Source organism: Bidens hawaiensis, unplaced genomic scaffold, assembly GCF_021521415.1.
Source record: "Bidens hawaiensis isolate Kalapana, Puna unplaced genomic scaffold, B.hawaiensis_p1.1 tig00025049_1, whole genome shotgun sequence".
Taxonomy (NCBI): Eukaryota; Viridiplantae; Streptophyta; class Magnoliopsida; order Asterales; family Asteraceae; genus Bidens; species Bidens hawaiensis.
This window is the reverse complement of record NW_027493987.1, coordinates 59705-75288: the sequence shown is the minus strand read 5'-3', so window position 1 is coordinate 75288 and position 15584 is coordinate 59705. Positions and strand designations below refer to the sequence as shown.

Genomic DNA, 15584 nt, shown 5'->3' with positions numbered 1-15584 from the left:
GTGAGCACAATAATATCGTTTTACACTATTTGGAAGAAACTCCGATATTTTCCCACTTTAAAGAAAATGAAAATTAAAGAAGTCGCTTGTTAAGATTATTACATCGGAATGGCGGGATGACAAAAACATGTGAGTGACTTTGTATAGTATAGTGTCATTGATAGGTGTGAACGATCATCATAATTAAGGCTTACATCACATTTGCAAGTATAGTGTCTTCGGTAGGAGGCGTAACGGAAAAAAAATGCATGAATAGATCATAAACATACAATGATTCTTTTCTATTTGAGAATGTTAGTTAAAGGAGCTAGTTGCATCAAATTTGTGCTCATTCTCTACAAGATATTGCAAGATCTTATACGAATCCCATTCTTTCTAGCAAGATGTGGTTAGCTATCATGTTAAACCATTGTTGCAGATGTACACCTCCCTGTAACGGAGGAACGCAGAAGGAAATATATAATGATCTCTATAACAATGTCATCATATAGAAGGACCAAGCATCACTCCACTGCCCATAAAATCTTATAGTCCGGTCTGGAGTCCTACGACCAGTTTTTGGTCAAAACGGTAAGCGAAATTCATTTGTGTCAATTTAGCGATCTGGCGTCCTAAGCCGAGCGGTCCATACAACATGGGTTGTTTTAAGTTGGGGGTTTTCCTACATCCTATTCTCCCTAAATTGTATGAATAGTCTTCCTATTAGTGGGACTTTAGTATTCCTATTAGTGGGAGTTTTGACTGAATATGATTGTTGTTTGTTTTTGTCTAAGCCGAACGGCAATACTTCGTAAAAAAATCAAGGAAAAATTTTCTAAGCTAAAAAAACACTGAACCGAGTCGATGCCATGTTTGCAACTTTTCTTTCATCCAAGAAATTGTCAAATAACATTTTTAAAGCATACAAACGAGGAAGAAGAAATTGATTATCCAAGTACCATGATTCAACAAACACCACAAGTAAACCAAATACATGGTAACGAGATTACTTATCCGTACGTTATAACCTATCCCATTATCCTCCATCAAATGCAGTAACCTGTACATTCACAAACACAGGAAACAAAATGTCAACTCATCGTCATCATGGGTTGACTACAAAACGTGATCGACAGTTACACATACCTGAGATTATAACTGATTAGAGAAAAGGCAAAATCACTTGTCGTCTTCTTTGGGTGCTTTGTCATCATCTTTCTTCTGCTCAGACTGACAAAAAGAAAATTCAATAAACAAAAAAATATCTACTTGGTAAAAAACATAACCACCAAACTAACCTCAGGCTGATTTTGCATCGAAGCAAGCAAATCTTTGACCGAAGGATCATTCGGGTCAACTCCTGGAAGCTGCAAACCGAACATCGAGACAAATGAAATTCTAGAAAAACAGTATTGTCCCGCTTCTCTCGAAATTTATTAAGTATAATAAGTAATAACAATAAAGAGAGACGTACAGAAGTAAGAATTGATGACACAAAAGATTGATCTGCCAACAGTTTTCCCATATCTTCTGACTGATCTTTTGCACCATCTTGCATAGAATATTGTAAAGCTGCAAAAAGATCCAATTTTTCATGTTTCCCACAAGAAATTCAAGACCAACAACACAAAAAGATCCAATTCTCATGTTTCCCACAAGAAATTTAAGACCAACACAAAAAATCAATTTTTTTGTTTCCCAACACAAAAAGATTCAATTTTTTCAAGAACAAGTGAGGGATAACTTACCAAGGGCCAAGTCTTGATCATCATCAGCTGCGTCTGACATATCAGTGTCCCGTGTGGTCACAGTGGCAGCAGGTTCATCCATTGACATTGCAAGAGCCTGCTGCAGCAGTGCATTCTCATCATCCTGGTAAAAACAATAATATTTTAACTTTACTGTTTGTAATATAAACCAAGTATATTATAATGATGATTATAACAATAATTATAAAATTAAAAAAAAAAACTAACCATCAAATCATCTTTTTTGCTCTCAGCTTCAGAAGCTGAAGTGCCAACATTTTCAGACATAGTTGCATCTTGTGAAGTAGACTCATCTGCAGCCTTTTTTGCAGCTGCTTCTTGCCTTGCCCGTTCTTCCTCCATTGAAACACGAAGAGCAAGTGCAAGTTCAGGGTCAAGATTTGGATCAACACCAAAGTCAAAACCAGACACACCGCCAGCTGCAGCCGCCGCTGCAAAACCACTCCCACCTTCTCCGTCACCAGTAAAGATAGGAGTACTAAGATCAAACATTAACAAAATCAGTTATCAGCCATGACAATAACATTTGATATAAACGAGTAAAAAAACAAATAGTTATAAACCTCAAAAGAACATCAGAGAGTGCATTTGATCCAGCTGGAACATGAACAATGTGACTGCTGTCACTATTATTTACAGCAGCAACAAGGGCCTCAAGCTTTTCTGTCTTGGATTCATCTTCTTCACCAAAGTTCACAACATCAAGAGCTACACTGTTCTTTTTCAACTTCTTACCAATCATCTCCAATACTTTCTTATCGTAGTTTACAGGACTGAAATCCAAGAAAGAGATAATAAGAGCAAAGTAACAAACAAATCAAAATATACTTAGATGCTTTCACTTGATATTTATTTGCATACCCTCCAGCAAACACTATTATTCTTTGTTGCTGTTTTTTGTTTTGACGATGCTTCAAAGCCAACTGAGCAACCTGAATCCCAGCCGCCAAGTTCATCTCACCACCTATTTCTAAACCTGAGTACATGTAAAAAATTTCAGTGCTTCATAGTTTATACAAAGTGAAAAATTAATTAGTTTTCATAATGTAAAGTAAATTGAAGGAGCTAACCATGCATGCAAGCCAGAATCTTGCCAAGATCACTAGTGGGAGTGACTAGAACACGCACACCTTTGCCAGCCATTGTTAATATGCCCACAGTATTCTCCGGGTTAGACTGTAACAAACAACCAATATTTCAGGTTTGAATCATATATAAACCCCAATACACCAACTTTGTTATTTATAAATAAACTATACAATCTTTGTATACAATGCAAGTATGAAACTTACACCAAAACACATGATCATGAATCATCAACACCGACCTCTGAAGAGTCCAATAGGCCAATACTATTAGTCTATTACTAATACTAACTAAACCAAAAATAATTCCGTGTTTACTGTCACTTAGTTCCAATTATAGAAAGATGGACACTTGTAAAGTATTGTGTATAATGATGAGTACAATGAGGATAGTTACAAAAGAAACCTAATCAAATCATATCTTCTAACTATGGAGATGATATGAAACTAAGCCCTAACTAATATATTCTATCCAATATAGTAATGCCAATAAGTTAAAGTTATGACACAAAACTAAACTGTCATGGCAGAAAAACTTGTAATAAGTAAGATCCTAACTGATGCAAATCTCTTTATTTGAATTTTGATTTTTAATATCTTTTATTATTTTTATGTTATCTCGTTTCCTAGTTTATCTTTTTCCATGTTTAGTATAAATAGGATGCTAGGGCTTATTGTTGAAGTAGTTTTTGGTTGAATATTAAATATAAGAACATTGTTCTTTGGAACTTCGGTTCAATTTATCTGTCTTTGTTAATCATGAGTCTCTCGAGCCATTGATCGCTTCCGAAACTGCATCAGTTGGTATCAGAGCTTTTGGTTCTCAAATGGCTCGACATGGAGATGAATACTTTCTTGCTCGTAGATTCGCCGACAGAGGCAAAGAAAGGAGGGGTTTCTATTCATGTGCTCGTGGAGAAGATCAATATCCTACTCGCAGAGTCGCCGACCGAGGCAGCGGTGGAATTTATTCCGACCCACAAGATCTTAAGAAGATCAAACGACTCCGACAACGAGTCCGCGATCTTGAAGAGATTCAACGACTCCGAAAACGAGTCCGCGATCTTGAGTTACAACGGGAGATGCGCAAGGCGGAAACCGAGTCGAGCACCGTCGTCTGGGACGAAGGTGGCGACGGAGAGCAGCAGCCGTTTAGCCGTCATCCAAACTGGTTCGATGAACCGATCTATCAAGAGTGTTTATCGGAAGAAAAACCCATATTCGATGAAGATGGCGTTGATTTCGATGAAGAAGAATGTTTGTTTGTGCAAAATATTCTCAGCGGAGATTTCGGTGGTTATACGGTAGCATCTGTTGGTGCAAGGGTGGCTAATCATGGCGTAGCTTTTGCTGGAGATGACTCAATCATAGAAACTGGTGGTACATTGGTGGTTCATGGTTGCCAAGATACAACCAGTGGTAATCCCACTTGTTTGGAAAGCCCACCATTCATGCAAGAGGTCACATGTGATTTGAATAATGAGATGAAATCTGATAATTATTCTATGGGATCTCTTATTCAAATAGAAAAGATTACCATGTTTAAAAATAGGTCAGCAGATGCTTGTGAGGGTAATGAATTAAATTGGGATAAAGTAGATGGGCTCCTAGGTTCAAAACATGTTTCGAATATTCAAATGGTGGCTGACAAAGAAATTAAAGAAACAATTTCTGGTATGGGTGAGGTACCTACTGTTGTACCTACTGTTACTTCCAGGCAAATTTCAAAAGATACAAGTCTAGCATCTAAATTTAATTATGATATTGATTATATTTTAAGTTTGGTTAATCAAGAATCCCAGTATGACTTTATTATGTGCAAGAGAGGAGTTAATATTCCATTTGAACCCGGTGGCTTGCCTTTGAAGTTTTCAAGTTTATTTTTAAAGATTTTCAAGTTATCTAGTAACAAGAACAAAGGAGCTTGTCTTTTATCTCGGGTTGTCAATGATTTCTTCGACGTTCTCAAGACTCGAGGACGAGTCTTTTCCGAAGACGGGGAGGAGGTGGAGAGAACCGACAACCCGATAGACCCAAGTGGTACGAGTTTACAGTCGCGTGAGACGACCCGTAAAGTCGAACAAATTGGGTGGGTAATGGTGTTGATAAATAAGCATCGAGTTGATGTTCCTTATGATCCGGGTGGCTTTGTTTCGAAGACAAAACTCGAGGTCGAGTTTTTTCGAATACGGGGAGTATGATGCAAATCTCTTTATTTGAATTTTGATTTTTAATATCTTTTATTATTTTTATGTTATCTCGTTTCCTAGTTTATCTTTTTCCATGTTTAGTATAAATAGGATGCTAGGGCTTATTGTTGAAGTAGTTTTTGGTTGAATATTAAATATAAGAACATTGTTCTTTGGAACTTCGGTTCAATTTATCTGTCTTTGTTAATCATGAGTCTCTCGAGCCATTGATCGCTTCCGAAACTGCATCACTAACTAAGCAGTTAATCCGGAAAAATACCGGATATCAGTCAAGAACCGATATTTGAGATATCGGTTATCGCGAAGAGATATCAGTAATTTTAATAGCATGTAAAATTCACATATATAGAAATTTAACACTAATAGTTCAGTATAGCCTCCTACCATTAACAAATTATTAACCTTTTGCAACTTGCAAAACACTAACATTCAGTGGCAAACAGGAACTGATTAGGACTTAAAATACTAACATTGAACACTAAAAATTGATAATTAAGACTTAAAACATTGGTATCGGGAATAACGCTGATATATCGACCAATATCGCTGATATTATCGGTAACGATATTCTGACCGATATTTTACCAAGGGACTGATAACTGATATAACGGTGAGATATTGGCTGCATAGGATCCAATTTTGTCCCAATTTATAATCATCAACTCCTTTGCGTGTGTGTGTGTGTGTGTAATTATACATGGCTATCAAATATACCTGAGTTTTAGCACCACAAATGAGATTAACGGCGTCAGCTTGAGCCTGAAACCTAGTAGGCGAGTTATCACCGTTACGCATCCATTCCGAATTGTCAATACAGATCATCGTAGCCTGATTATTTCACATAACAATAATAATATTAAACCCTAGGTTTCGAATTGAAGGTGTAAATGTGACACTAAGGATGTATAGACAGGTGAATAACGTACCTCGAGCACCATTGTGGAAGATTGAAGAATGAAGAGAGTGAATCGTGAGACCGATTACAGAGTTTTGAAGACGAATCGAGAGGTTTCTTGCTCTCGACGATATCTGTATGTTTGCTGTTGAATATTATTATTATTGATGCAAAGGCCCTGTATTTTTTTTATATAAAGTTTTAACTAGCGAAAGTATTTGGGGGTGGGAATTTCGGAATTCGGGTATGAGATTAGTTTTAAAGGTTTTATTGGTGTCGGAATGAGTAATATCGAATTTTTAATTGGGTATGAACATTCATCTATGTCAATTTGAATTACCGAACGGCTCAGAATCATTAACGTTAAAGTAACATGTCGTATTTTAACTAATCACGTCTTTCATGACAATTCACATTGTACAATTTTTTTATGCAATCAAACGCAAAGGGCTCATAGTCGAGGGGCATTAACGCGTATGAAAAAACCTGTCTCTTACCTAGAGCATGAAGATTCTAATCTCATGATGGACAAATATGTAGATTGGAAGTAAATTTAGTAAATGTGTAAAGTTAGTTGTTATAAAAAAATCAAATCCTGAAGTATCTATATGAACGTAGCATACAAAGATACTACCATGTTTCAAAATACTAGTAACGTTTATCTATGAAGTAATTTTCTAAGCGTTTATAGTCCAATATTTACCATTCATAAACATATATATGTGGATTAGGCACTTTGTCAACCTATCAATTCACAATATTCTTATTTAAAAGTTATTCCCATAACTTCGATCATTTGCACACAATTTAGAACAACCTAGTTATTCATCGATTTAAACGTAATAGCATAGACTTTGGTAATCAAGGGCGGACCTAGGGGGGTTAAGGGGTGCTCGGTGTACCCCTCAACTTTCAAGTCAATCAATCAATCATACCCAGTAAAATCCCACCGACAGCAAAGCTATAGGTAGGGTCTGGGGAGGGTGGGATGTAGGCACACCGTACCTCTATCCAAAGGAATAAAGAGGTGGCTTCCAGAGAGACCCTCGGCTCTAAGTACATGTGTATGAAGCAAAATAAAGGAAATCAAAGTTTAACAGTTATATAAAAACTACTACTAATTATAATAATATTAATAATAAGGTCACAGTTTAACAGCTATATAAAAGCTAATAATAATAATAATAATATATGTAAGAGAAATACCATTATGGTATGTGACCTAAATAAGTTAAGTCTAAGCCTTAAGGTATTCAATTCTCTCTAAAAATCCTTAACTTTAATTCTACTTCTCCACGAATTCCTATCCTCAACCATGTCCTCGGAGAGGTTTAGGTCTATCAAATCATGCCTAATCCTCTCATCCCAAGTCAATTTCGGTCGTCCTCTACCCCTCCTCCCCTCTATAGTAATGTTTTCTACGGATCTAACAGGATTCGTCGTCTGTCTTCTCTTTACATGTCCAAACCATCTCAATCTCCACTCTCTTATCTTGTCTGCTATGTTCGCCACCCCTAATCTCTCGCGAAACACAACGTTTCTTATTCGGTCTAGCCTTGTGTGCCCACACATCCAACGTAGCATTCTCATTTCTGCTACCTCCATCTTCCGCACTTGTGCCTTCTTGATGGCCCAACAATCTGTTCCATATAGCATTGCAGGTCTAACTGCCACCCTATAGAATTTTCCCTTTAGATTAGTCGGGAAACTCTTGTCGCACAATATACCTGTGGCTGCTTTCCATCTACACCATCCTACCTGAACTCGGTGGGTCACATCACTGTCTAATTCCCCATCGCTCTGTACAAATGATCCTAAATACTTGAACTTCGTTACCTGCGGGAATTAGTGCAAAATTAGTGCAAGCAATTTCTTTTCCGTATATGCTATATGTATTAGGGCACCCATGAGCAAATATTATGATACCCCTGGATCAATAAAAGTTTTTGGGATACCCCTAAAACTATCAGTTTGAATTTTGCGATCGTACTTTTAAGACGTGTTGTCGATATTAGAATAGTCATAAGAAATGAATTGTAGTTGAAACTCTACACACCAGCATTAACATTTGTGTTGAATGCATAACACTATTTTCAATCAACATCAAATCCATCAATTGTATAAGCACAACAAAAAGTTTGTCAACCATAAACGCAACAAAAAGAATTCAAAAATATAATCACGTTGACTATACCACGCGCCACTTTGACTCCGCCATCATAGAGAAACAACATCAAGTTTCTCTCCATCGAAGTTCAACGTGAACCAAACCGTTCTTCGAATCTATAAGATGGAACTTTTGGTTAATCCTTCCGTTATGCACTACATCACCAAGATTAATATCCACATGCCCTAATGACTCCTGCACATTTTACGCAACCATTAAGTTAATGCACTTAGAAAACATATTATAAGTGCATGACAAAACAACCTTCGAGCGGAAGCTCATACGAATTCTCCTACTCATAATCTTGATGTGTATCTTATCCTTTATCGGCGGTCCCTCAACCATAAACTGGAATTCTTCGTTCCATTTAGGATCTCGAGTTCGTTTAATAACCTGTTGACCAAAGTTGAAGATCAAAAGGTCAAAGAAACCGACTTTCAACTTGAAAATTGATATAAATTTTTAATATTTTCAAGATAAAGACTATTGAATGATGTTAAAGACTATTGAATGATGTCAAGAAAATTCATATCATATACGAACTTAAAAAGCCATAAGTTTGATCAGAAAAAACATAAGTTTGACCTGAAAAAGTCAAAAGTCTAACCTTTGTTTTTTTTGTTTCTCCTCTAAATATAACCATGGCATATGGGTTGTTGTGATGTTCCCCCTCTACACCCTCGGCTCCTTGGACCGTCACCAAAAGTACACCGGCCCCACTCGGGGCTCCGCCTACGGGCCCCACGCCATTTTCACCGTTAACAGGCGAAAGGGGCCCGCTTAAAACATCATTATCTTCCTTAAATGGTGCATAAGTCATCTCCAACATAATTTGTCCTCTTTGTTGCTTCTTATGCGGATCGGCTATGTTTGTATTCTTTAGCAAATCAAGTGTTAGTTTCTTTGTCTCGTTGGGTGTTAAGAGCTTCAATGGCACCATTTGCATCCCGAGCCGATCATGACTCCCTACCTAAAATACAAGAATCATATATTTTGAGGGTCGGCTATGTTTTGCATTTTGCATGATTAAGTGCTATATTAATGGGGGGGGGGGTTCATTTGAGGTTTTCAGTAACAGTTTCTCATGATTACCAAAAACAAAATCGTATTTCTACAAGGGTATTTTGGTCATTTACCTTGTCCCAATCGTAGACGTTGACTTGAAGAGTTTGAGCTTGAGGGTCTTTAACAACAAGCTTGAATGTCTCATTCCACAATGGATTTAAAGTCTTTTTCTTGATTGTTGTTTTCTTTGAAGGCAACATCTCTCCACTTAATTTAAGTTTAACATACGGATCGGATAATCCCAATAGGTCCATTTTCATGAGCTTTGTTGCTTGTATAACCTTCACATGTAGCACTCCAACCGGCTTCTTCACAACACAACTGACGAAAAAATATTGTTAAAAAAAGTCGAATAAAACATATAGGGCCCACTACACGAACCCGCATATATTTAGAGAAATATTCCTAGTTAACTAACTTACAGGGAAGAATCAAGAATCGGTATTTCAAGAGTTTGTGGCCAAAGGTAAAGTTTTGAAACCTCTTTTTCAATAATATCCTGCAAAAAGTAAAAAAAAAACAATTTTTTTTTTCTATATTTGTAAATAAAAGAGCTCAAAATCCTCTAAAAACGTGACAGATATGAACCTGTGCTAGTCGATAAAGACCAGGGATGGACATAACATCGCCACCTTGTATTTTTAAGCCGAAGTCCACATGAGGCTATTAATAAGTATAGTATAAGAATTACAATCACATGATAAAAAACAATATAAAACAAATGTAACAACCAGCATGTTAACAGTAACGGGTACCTTCTCCGTCAAAGATACAATAACATTGGAAAAACATGGAAAAGCCGGGACAAGAGGCTTCATCGTTATCCTTGGAACAACAAACACTTGTAAATCCACCAACTACAAATTCACGATCAAATATATAAAAAAACCCCATTTTTATAATGATAGGAAAACTCACGGGCCCCACCAATACTCTGTTAACCAATAGGACCAAGTAAAGCACAACGTGTGCTGACGAGAAGGTATACTTGTTATTTACTATAGCATCATACCTGAATCTTGATACACAAAGACCATATTTTCACAGCTATGACTATATTTGGATTTCCAGCCCATTTAATAGGTGATTCCATCACTAGCTCGTTCTCATTGGTCTCGTAGACTTTAACGCCTGCCAATCAAACATTACTTAGATGACATTAATAGTGTAAAATGACCAAAATACCCTGGCTAAAAACACTAACCTTGAAATGTAGGAGGAAGGGTCCCAAGGCTCAATGTCTCAAAAGTGATGGCTTCTATCGGCCGGTGCCCAATTCCGATATAATCAACAAACATTGGTTCCATTGTTCGCCTTATTTCAGCACAAATTGCCTGTGCATTCAAGTTTTTGAAAAACATATTGGAATTATTATTTATGGATTCTTTTATAACCGCCTTGAGTAGACCAGAAAAAGAAAAACTATTCGGTTTCCTTCAATGTACCTTGTCAAGATAAGGCCACATGTTCAAAACAAATTTGTTTAGCCAGTCAACCTGTAGCACATCAGAATGCAAAGTAAAGAACAAAGAATTATGCAGAGTTAGTGTAGCTTTATTACATGTTGTAAAGAAAATACATACGCGATCATAATCAGGATTCTTCAACCATAGAGGAATCTCTGGTATCAGATCATGTATACTCGGTAAATCGCGCTCAGAAATCGGCTTTACAACTGGATCCTGAAGCAGCATATATACATTAGCATTCAATTAAATCAAAAAAACAATATACTAGTTAAAAATAACAAAAAAAAATAGTTATTTTTTAGTACTAGATAATGTTAAATTGAATATCCAGACTGCAAATTCAACAATAATAAACCAAAAAATATTGAACTAATATTAAATATTAGATATTCATTAGCATTCAATTAAATTAGGAAAAAAACAAGAATTAGTTGTTTGGCTACTGTTTAGACACGATAAGACCTGTTTAGCAAAAAAGTGCGCTATGCAATTTTGTACTTTTTTAAAAATAATTAAAATTAAGACACTAGAGTACATCATTTCTCTTTCTTGGTACATAAAACGTATAGCTGTCATGCTCAAACCACCAAAGTCAATTGTTAAACGAGTCATTTTCATGTTTGATACGTGTGCTAATCGCATCGTCTCTAACCTGTTGAACACGTTAAGACACGAACTGACAGCCCTAGGCTACTAGATACTGTTAACTTTAATATCCAGACTGCAAATTCAACAGAACAAAAAATAAAACAACATATGCATTAGCATTCAATTAAATCAAGAATCAATATACTAAATGTCTAATTATATATAAAAAAAATAGTTTTTTTAGTACTAGATGTCTAGATACTGTTCAATTGAATATCCATACAGCAAATAATAATAATTATAGCAATAAATTTAATATAATTTTGCAGGTTGATGGTAAATGCATCAGAAAATACCCAAATTTCCCAAACAACACAAACCCATAATTCTTTTGAACCCATTAAGCATTAGTCACCAACATGCATGTAACTCAATCAAGATTCAAAATTGAACAAATTACAGATGAAAATTAACCTTAAAGTCTTCAACTTTAGGGTCAGAGTAGATGAAGAAGTAAAACCCAATACAAGAACCAATAACAAACCCAATTCCAACACCAATGATTCCCAATAACATGCCAAGAAACGCCATTGATGCTTAAAGATTAAAAATTGAATTGACAGTAGAAAACAAGAATAAAAAAAGAATGATTCTTGATTATCTTGTTGGGCGATAAAACCTGTAAAAGAGTTTGAATTAAAAGTTTAAGGCTATGGAAAATGACGAGATTTAAGGGGTGTGAGGTGGGATGGATATACGCTTCCAATTGTCGAATGTTTACTTGTATTGAACGGAAATGAATTAATCAATTTTTGCCACGCATTTGGTGTAGTTTTCAAATGTTGGATTTTGAGTAAGGTACATCCTATGACCCTTGGCTTTACCATAGTGATAAAAGGCTCCTTGAATAGTTTGAAATAGTTTTAAATTATCAACTTCAACATAGTTAGCAAGGTGTGCAAAGTTGGTTCGGCTATGAAAGATTAAGTAACCATGACTGAAGGGTTGGTTAACCATAGGTTGGTTAACTGGTGGTTTCGGTTAATTATCCAATGTATTTTTTATGGTTTTCCTTTTCCTTTGTTCCAGTTAAAATTAGTTCGATTTTGGTATTCCAAGTTTAATTATGAAGTTTCGAAGATGAAATGCTGGCTACAAGCTTGGTTATGGTATTCCAAGCTATAGATAGTTAAAACACAAACATAAGTTTAAATGATTGAAGTTGGATAAAAATGTATAAAAAGGTGATAGAGGCGTAAATTTGAAAATAAATAAATAAAATTAAAATAAACATGCATGGTTCTGTTCGGTTAAAGCCGGTTAGTAGAGACGCATTAACCATAACCAAATGGACGGTTAATCATGTTCGCTTAACTGTTAGTCTATTACCATCAATTTTGTTCGGTTAAAAAATAGGTTGAAGCTTTATTATCGAGTCATCCCTATATGGTACATTCTTAGCAACGGATGGGATGATAATGTAGAGGTTGGGCACTTGGGTACCAAGTGGAACACTGTCACATGGTGTATTATCGAGTCATCCTTGCTATGAATTAACTGATCAAAGGATAGTTTTGAGGTAGATGCAAAGAAAATTATTCGGTTCAATAATTTAAGGATGAAAAGGATGAACAAAAGAAGGTTACATTGCGGATGATGATTCATTCCCTCCATTGTAAGCATTGGTAAATAATGTTAACCATATAACAAAAACATTATTTTTATTTTGGATTTTTCGTAGGCTTTTATTTACATACAACCTTATTGTTTATAACGTCTACTAGATAATTTTTATATAAACTCTAATACAAGTTTAAGATTTTTGTTTAAATTTTACTACGTCTTTTTTATCTTAAATTTTACTTAATTTGTATCGAATAGATGTATCTCATCAAGGCATTCAAATGGTCGTTCCCGCTTTGGTAATTTGGTACTTGGTAGGGTGGTAATGTGATTAGGGTATAGAATATGAGGTAAACGGTTCAATCTCTGTGAAGTATGGAGTGTAACATTTAGCCGGTGAAAAAAAATATTCAATGTTGCACTTATAATTACTTTGTGTTTTGATGGGGTGATAAGATAATTAGAGCGTATAATAGAAGGTTAAGGGTGTAATATAATGTAAAGTCTAAACTATTAACTCATAAAATCCCAAAATATGCGCATTTGAAATGTAAAACATAACTCGGCGATTTCTAGAAGAAGTTGAAGAGCAATGGAATTCTTATTGATAAAACTGTATTTTTTATAAAAATCATATTAAATAGCTTTTGAAAGACTGAAAATATCTTCTTACTTATGAATGAAAGCGAATAAATTGATATCCTATAAATAAATTCATTTTAAGAGATATACTAACAAAAATTCAAACTTAATTTCATTGAAGTTTTGTATATAAACAACTTTGTCCATCAAACATTTTAAATTATGTTTTGTAAAAACAAATTAAATATATACTTCTTTTATAATATATATATTTACTTAGAATTGATTTCTAGACTTTGTCTTATATTAATATAACCAAAGAGGACTCTCGGAAACACAAACAGAATCGGTCTCCATTTTGGTCTGACTAATTGGTTTTGAACTTATGCATGCGTCTCTTCATTATTTGGTGTATTAACTTGTTTGGTAGATTTAGAGATAAAATGTGTAAACCAGTCAAACTACTTGTTGGAATTTGATATTGACTTTTAGAGATGACAGAATTACAAATTTTGTCCTTTAAAATAAGACGAATTACGGTTCGTGTCATTTTTTTAGTTTCTTTGCAGGCGGTGTACTTTAAACTTATTTTTCCTACAAGTTTTGTCCTTTACACTAACTGGGTTAGAAAAAATCAGTTAAATCCCATCACGTGAGGCGCATGCGAGGGTAGTTTTGTCCTTTCATATATCTCTGCAACTAAACCCCCCCTTTATCAGTCTTTCCCCTCTTTTTAACCCAACCCCACCTTCAATCGATCAGGGTACGATTAGGGCTTCAATCAATTAGGGCTCGATGCGAAATTCAAATACCAGGGCTCAATTGATGATGGCTTACTGTGTTTGTGGCAAGGTAGCAGTTGTTCGAACTTCATGGACTGATAGAAATCCAGGTCGTCGGTTTTTCTCTTGTCCGGACATGGTAAGTGTGTAATTCGATTTAAGTTCCAGTCAATTGTTTATACTTCATGTTTCTCCTCTTTTCCAGACATCGGATTGCCCCTTTCTTGGATGGCGTGACCCACCAATGTGTGAACGGGCATTGGAGATTATCCCGGGCTTATTGAAGTCGAAAAACAAGGTTGAACAAAGTTTTGAGAGTTATAAAGAACAAGCAAGGAAGATGAAGAACACATTGGTCATTAGTTGGATCATTTTCATTGCAATTGTAATTGCAATGAAAATGTAACTAGTTGACTGAATTTGAAGTTGTTGACTATTTGTATTTTGACTTTATTAGTTAATTTAGGACTTTATGCAGTTTAAGTATTATGTATTTTGACTTTATTTTGGATGTAATTTTGGATCCCTTTTAAGCAATGTATCATCAGTTTATTTTGGATTTAATTTGGATATTTGGTTAGTTTATTTTGGACATTTGGATGGATGCTATACACAATCTGCACATTGTGCACTATCTACACATGATGCACAATCTGCACATTGTGCACTATCTACACATTATGCACAATCTACACATTATGCAGAATCTGCACATCATGCACAATCTGCACATTGTGCACTATCTACACATCCATCTACAACATCCATAAACCATAAACCAAGAGATGAATACTGCATAATATGATCTGATCTGATCTAAGGGCAAATAAGTAAAAACTGCACAATATGCACAAAAAGATGAATGACTCATCTGCACAAACATCCATCTGCCAAACCATTAAATTATGTAAAATCTGATCCAAGGGCAAATATGTCCAAACCCTTAAAATAAGTAACATCTGATCCATCTGCAGTTCTGCACAACCATTACCAACAACCATCATATTAAAAGCTACTTGTCATTTAACAACTACTAAACATTAATCAACCATATTAAAGTCAACAACTTAAAGCAACATTAGTCCATACAACAACTTAATACATCCATACCATGAAAAACTTGAAAAAAAGTCTAACAACTTAAAAATATCCATACCATAAAGTCATAAAAACTACAAAAACAGTCAAACAGTAGGCACATTAATCAGCAAGATTTTTCATGCATTATCTCTTGTTGTGACCCTTTTGACCACATGTCCCACAAGTGTTTGATCCTTTTGGCTTTGTCTTTCTCACTGCCTTCACTTTCTGACCTTCACCCTCCACAGCCTTTCCCTTGCCCTTTGCATCAACCTTTCCCTTGCCCTTTG

At 35.4% G+C, this 15584-nt stretch overlaps 2 protein-coding genes across 2 annotated transcripts; both read right to left on the bottom strand.

Annotated features, from left to right (window-relative positions):
- Positions 1-827: 827 nt before the first annotated feature.
- On the bottom strand, positions 828-6104 carry LOC143570782 (26S proteasome non-ATPase regulatory subunit 4 homolog). The gene is made up of 11 exons (XM_077056348.1): positions 5970-6104; positions 5758-5871; positions 2819-2924; positions 2610-2724; positions 2312-2521; positions 1956-2226; positions 1728-1851; positions 1454-1551; positions 1278-1346; positions 1126-1209; positions 828-1039 (listed from the first exon to the last, which is right to left on the bottom strand). Exons 1-10 carry the CDS (start codon positions 5979-5981, stop codon positions 1159-1161), a joined length of 1170 nt encoding a protein of 389 aa, XP_076912463.1. The 5' UTR covers positions 5982-6104; the 3' UTR covers positions 828-1039; positions 1126-1158.
- A 2032-nt stretch (positions 6105-8136) lies between these two features.
- LOC143570760 (synaptotagmin-3-like) lies at positions 8137-12108 on the bottom strand. Its single transcript, XM_077056330.1, has 11 exons — positions 11702-12108; positions 10754-10852; positions 10616-10666; positions 10375-10504; positions 10183-10301; positions 9926-10027; positions 9759-9833; positions 9593-9669; positions 9242-9491; positions 8713-9075; positions 8137-8498 (listed from the first exon to the last, which is right to left on the bottom strand). The coding sequence occupies exons 1-11, from the start codon at positions 11816-11818 to the stop codon at positions 8310-8312; spliced, it is 1572 nt and encodes a 523-aa protein (XP_076912445.1). The 5' UTR covers positions 11819-12108; the 3' UTR covers positions 8137-8309.
- Positions 12109-15584: the final 3476 nt, after the last annotated feature.